General features: G+C 36.4%; 1 protein-coding gene across 1 annotated transcript; it reads right to left on the reverse strand.

The window, feature by feature from the left end:
• Window positions 1-781: 781 nt before the first annotated feature.
• On the reverse strand, window positions 782-4672 carry LOC114164627 (indole-3-pyruvate monooxygenase YUCCA6-like). The gene is made up of 4 exons (XM_028049364.1): window positions 3452-4672; window positions 2499-2747; window positions 1888-2010; window positions 782-1775 (listed from the first exon to the last, which is right to left on the reverse strand). Exons 1-4 carry the CDS (start codon window positions 4157-4159, stop codon window positions 1551-1553), a joined length of 1305 nt encoding a protein of 434 aa, XP_027905165.1. The 5' UTR covers window positions 4160-4672; the 3' UTR covers window positions 782-1550.
• Window positions 4673-6121: the final 1449 nt, after the last annotated feature.

Genomic DNA, 6121 nt, shown 5'->3' on the forward strand with positions numbered 1-6121 from the left:
CTGAGAGGAATAATAAACAAACACAATCATCCATTTCCACTCTAACCTCCCAGAATTGACACTTTGACACTGCAATGACGTTGACCCTCCATACCCTGTTACACTTTTTTCTTTTTCAGGATCCATAAATACTTTTAGTTTTCCCTTTTTCTTATTATCATTACAACAATCACTCAGATCATATCAAATCAACGTGACTACCTCTATAGTTTTATCTACTCAACTTGCATATAACAGGTAGGGTTCTGTCACCCTCTCCTACACTGCACATTTTCTGACAAACCAACCTATACTTTTACAACTTAAAAGGGATATGTTTTCCATCAAATCTTACTTTGCTCCGTTCTCAATTTCCATTGCACTCATCATTTTTTTCCTCATATACCTATGGTACCATGAGAAAAGCCAACTAAACAACATAATTTAAATGTAGAGAAGCAACGATATCTCTGTGTATATGGAGTATGCGTGATTCACCATCGAGTCGATGAATTGAAAATGGAACATGTATTCGTGTTGTAAAAGGGTGGTTGCTTGTGATTGATGCGAAAAGCCACCACCACATATGGCTCGTTGCGTTCACTTCTCGTGGCTTGAATTGTTATAGGAGAGTCAATTTAATGAAGTTGGTGAGTTGGTAATAAATGTGATAACAAATTCTACAGCAATTCCCTGAAATTAATTGTTTCTGGCTGTTTCCAAACGCACATTCTCAAGCTTCTGCTCAAAAGCGAGAGTGGTCCTGATTCCTACTTGGAATGAAATCATTTCGACAATGAAATTGCATGGAAGTGGTAATCAAAATGGTACACAATCTAGCACTTCATCCCAAGCTAAAACTTTTTTTTTTTCCCTCTCCTTTCTTTTTAGCTTTTGCTCTTTTTTTCTCCCGAGTTTACTTACAAAATACAGAAAGATAACCAACCCAAGCCAAACTTTTTAAGCGTTCGTTCAGAGAGAATAAAAAACAACACAAAATCTCATACTCTATTTTCCTAAGAAAAAGGGAAAGAAAAGAAATAAGAGGAAATATAGGTTAAACTGAAATCTCTCAGTTTTTTCAACCATGTCCTTTTACTCTGTTTTTCTCACTCTCTCTCTCTTGTAAGTCAAACCTACTCAAGGGAAAAAAAAAATGCAATGTACAAAACGTACATAGAACCAAAGACCTAATCTAGGTCCCCCCCAAAGAAAAATCCACCCTCTTTCTTTCTTCAAATTCAATTCAACATCTTATTATTCTCTCAACACCAAACGATTCCATCAAAATTAGGCTGAAGGGCATCAAAGTAAAATCCAAATTTTGCATTTTGCCCACTTCACCCATGCATGGGATATTTGAGGAGGAACACCATTTTGGAATTAGAATCGAACACATATGATAGCGTAATACCACCAAAAAATCCTCCGTTCCCATTCAAGTACCAACTTTCAATCTCTTCCTCAATAAATGTCTTCTCTTTTGCCTCTTAGCCAAACCCAAATTCTCTTTCTTCGATGAAGCTCTTGTAATTTGTGTTTGCACCTAGCCAAAACCAAACCAGTGGCCACTATGAATTTGGTTGCGGCAAGTGCGAGCGCGCAAAAGATGTTCGATGATTTGTCTCGGCTTCTAAACACCGTTCAATGTCTTGAGCTATTCTCTTTGCATCCATGGATGCACCAAGTAGTCCCTTTTTGGTAAACCCCACAGCATAGAGACCATTTTTACCTTTCCACCCATTCGGAAATGGCGTCACAGGGTACCCATCTTCTTTAGAGAACATATCTTCTTCCTACACAATTTAAGTGCATTAGTTGCTTTATTTTTAGAATTTTTGGAGTCACTGAAAAAAAAATGTTGTATTTAATACAAGAAGAAGAACGGGTAAGTGTCATGTGTCACACCTTAAGCCAATAGGGCACATTGCTTTTGTAACCAGTCGCCAATATGATTGCATCATAATTCTCTGTCCTTCCATCCACAAATTCCACTGTGTGACGTTTAAGCCGCTTAATGCCTGGACGCACCTACACCAATTTTCAGTTTTCCAAATTCAGATTTCAATTGTGCCTTCATATCAAACAACCAATCCAACCAAGAAAATAATTAACCCCACCCAACGCGATCAAAAACAATGATTAGCGATTTGAGATTTGTGATTAGTGAACGCATTTTGTCGAGTAGCTTTCGGATATTTTTCATTAAACAACCCAAAAAATATACTCTAAAACCTTGTGCTTTCCGCCCACGATTTGATTGGAAACGCACAATGATGATGCAAAACCAAAATGTAAAGATGGGAACACAATAAGGGGTGGTTTTAATTATTTATGCAGCACTCGATGAAAAAGCAAAAGAAAAAAAAGATTAGGTAGCATTTAGAAAAAGTAAGTAAGCATGTATGTGTGTGGAGGTAAGTAAGTAAGTAAGTAAGTAAATAAGATGTTTGTTGTGGTGTGAAGAGGATTGATATTAAAAAGGAAAGTTGAAACTGATTTGATAAAAAGGGAAGTACCTTAATGTCTCCACCTTTAATCTTGGCAAGGGTACCCACATCTAGCACAGGGGTCTTTCCTGACATGTTTTTGAGTTCGAGGGGTCCCAAACACGGTCGATCCAATCCCAATTCAGAAGTGTCACCCAGCATAAGCCATGACACCATTAGCAAGAATCGATCGACAAGTCGCATGGGTAACCACTTCAGCAACCACATGGACAACCCGAAAGTTGATTTTCCCAGCATCTCTCGTGGTAGGACGTGTACCTTAACCAAACCAAACACACAACATTTTTTCATCTTAGTTACCACAGTAACAAAATCATCAAAAATGTCAAATGAAACTCATCACTCATCACACTCACACACACACACACCTATGCTGCGCATGCTTAATTAAATAATTAAAAAGTGCAAGATCGAGTTTTAACTTTTTAAGACTTGTGTTCATCAAAAGAATACTATTTGTTTTTAGCAATCCATTGGAACTTGAAGCCGGGTGATGAAAGAACGAAACCAAACCAAACCAGTGTTTGGGTTTTGTAACTTGTGTGTGTATGTGTGAGGAGAGCTACAAAACCCAAACTTGTTTATCGTTTCGCTTGCAAATTCCTTTTTCTGATTGCAGTGAGTGATGTGAAAGTTTATATAGGAACCGTGACCATTATATTTTATGGAATTTTTGCATGACAAAAGGAAAAGAAATTAAAAAACCCCATCTAAGGTTTTGCAAGCGAAACATGACAAAAGTCGCAACACAACAACTCGAGATTTAAAAAGCGGAAATCAGAAAAGTGATGGTCTTGTTGCGAAGGAAAGTTTCTCATATTAAATCAGAAATTCATTCCAAGTAAGAAGGGACATGAACTTTGGGAAAGAAAAAAAAAAAAAAAGAGAAAGAGAAAAAGCTTGTACATTTTTTTTTATAACCATTTTTGATTTTTAGAGGGAAAGAGATTCGGAGTTCTTACTGTGTCTCTGACGACAAGTGAAGGAGTAGCATTATGGTTGCAAAGATCCAAGCAAACCTCCATGCCAGAATTTCCACACCCCACCACCAAAACCCTTTTCCCTCTGAACTCTTGTCCACTCTTATACAAACTCGTGTGTCTTATGGGCGCACCAAACTCTTCCACCCCTTCGATATCCGGCACCACCGCCTCGGCATTCTCGCCGGTGGCCACGATCAGCCACCGGCACAAGTACTCCGTGGTGTTCTCCGCCTTGTCGACGCTCTTGACCCGCCACAGCGCTCGTTTGGCGTCGAACTCTGCATGCTTGACCGTCTCATTGAAGCTGGGCTTAATCTTGAACTTTCTTGCGTAAGTTTCCAAATACTCGACGAACTGTTGCTTGGAAGGGTATGTGGGGAAGTGAGAAGGGAACGGCATGAAAGGAAGCTCGCAGAATTGCTTCGGTAGGTGCAGACGCAGGCGATCATAAGTTTTGAGCTGCCACAGAGAAGCTATGCAATTGGATCTTTCTAGAATCACACTTTCCATGTTTTTCTCTCTCAGACACGCTGCTGCTGCAAGCCCTGATGGCCCAGCTCCTACTATCACAGGCCCTTCAACCCACACCGTTGAACAAGACGACGACGACGATGATGATGATGATGGCTTGTTGAACAAAGGGTCATGCGCTTGCTTTCCCTCTATTTCTCTTATGCAATAATCCATCAAGAATGCAATGAACAACAACCCAAACCAAACCAAACCAATCCAAACAACAAAACAACAATTCACTTCTATTCCAGTATCTCACTCTCTCTGTACTGAACTTTCAGACTCAAAAATAAAAAAACTGTATCTCTAATAACTCAGTATTTCCAAGAATAACTCTTTCTGACCCCAGAGTCAGGTGAAGTTTGAGACACAAAGAAACGGCTAACAAGAAACCTCTCTCTTTCTTTCTTTCTCTCTCTCTCTCTCTCTCTAGTCTTGGCTTCAAGAAGAATTAGGGTGATGGGAGTGGTAAATTTTTTAGGCTTATCTAATGGAGGATTAGGCTTGTGTGAAAAACAAAAAAAATTGCCGTGAAAAATTGGAGTGGATTAAGAAGGTGTTATCCAGTATCAAGAATTATAATTTCTTCTCCCACTACGTGTGTTATATGGTTGAATATGGCAGAGAGTTAAGCGGGAGGATGAGCACCAACTACGGGGTTATATCAGCATTCATCACAGAGAGAGACTGAGAAGGATGGAGATATATATATACATATATATATATATATATATATGTATGTATATGTATATATATAATATATTCCTATTGCATGATAGAAGGAATTTATATGGACCAAATCCAAGTGGTAAAAACAGAAGCAAAGATGGTAGGGACAATTTTGATATAATAGTTAAGTGTGTGTGTTGTTATTGAATTTAAGTAAATAAATGCATATAGTTTTGGTGGCAAATTAAAGTTGGAAATGGAAGGGTATTTTACAGATTTAACCTCGCATCATGAGAAGTACGTCACTGTGTTCGTCAATATTGATTAGGGAAGATTTTGATTAACAGTGAGTGGATTGAAGAGAATGATTATTCGTTGTGAATTGGTTAGGAAAAAAATTAGGGCGAGTTGAAAGAGTTGGGTTTGTTTTGAACAGAGAAAAATCTAGAAATTGGTTGGGGAATGTGGAGTGACTCAGCTTCAGCTGGGTCGTTTGTAAATTCTATCCAATATGTAACCACGCACTATATGTATTTTCTCTCTTTTATTTCTCAATTTCTCATCGCCATTATATATAACGGATTAGAAAAGTATAGTGTAAAATCATTTTACCATTTTTGTGGATAGAAGTTAATTAATTTTTATTGTTTGTGATTGTAAAATCCATTTTAAAGAATAATCATACATTTTTTGTGAAAAACCATTGGATTTCGGATTCTTTTAACTTCTAGTTTGTTTTAACTTGAGTGAACGAAAGAAAAGGACATCAAAATATATACTGTTTAGTCCAATTTATTAATTATTTTTATTTCATCTTTTACGTTTATCTATATTTTAATATCTTATATATGAACGGTTCGTGTTTTTTATTTTTTTAATTAGAAGGTATTAAGTTTGGTTAAGATAAGTTGGTTCATTAAGTTGAGACCGTATTTACTTCTCAGGAAAGAAACAAACATGACGAAAATATACAAGAAATATCTTGTGATAAAAAATAGATAAACAATGAAACTAAAAATTTAATATTGTTTGGTAATGTATAAATATGTAAGAAATAGTTTTGGTGTGTAAATTGAATGAATCAAAAGGGTCGACAAGGGTTAAAAGTCTGTTAAAAATGAGCTAATATTAAAAAAAAAAAAAACCTTAAAAGCTTAGAGCAATCTTTGTTATTTGTTGTAACGACTTCAAAAATATCTAATTTTTTTATTATTATTATATTTAAAAAATATATATTTTAAAATAATATTATCGTCATATATTATTGTATATTTGATTTTTTTTGTCTGTATCTTGAATGTAAAAAACTTAGAGTATTGTTATAGATGCGTCTTAGGATGGCAAAACGAGTTAGTCCGGACCAAAACGTCCACCCTTGACCCATCACTAACAAACGGGTTGGATAATGTAATTCGTTCCATCTCAAAATGGACTAGTCCGTCACTTTATTTTAATTTTCTTTTAACT

The sequence above is a fragment of the Vigna unguiculata genome, chromosome 9 (genome assembly GCF_004118075.2).
Source record: "Vigna unguiculata cultivar IT97K-499-35 chromosome 9, ASM411807v1, whole genome shotgun sequence".
NCBI classification, from domain to species: Eukaryota; Viridiplantae; Streptophyta; class Magnoliopsida; order Fabales; family Fabaceae; genus Vigna; species Vigna unguiculata.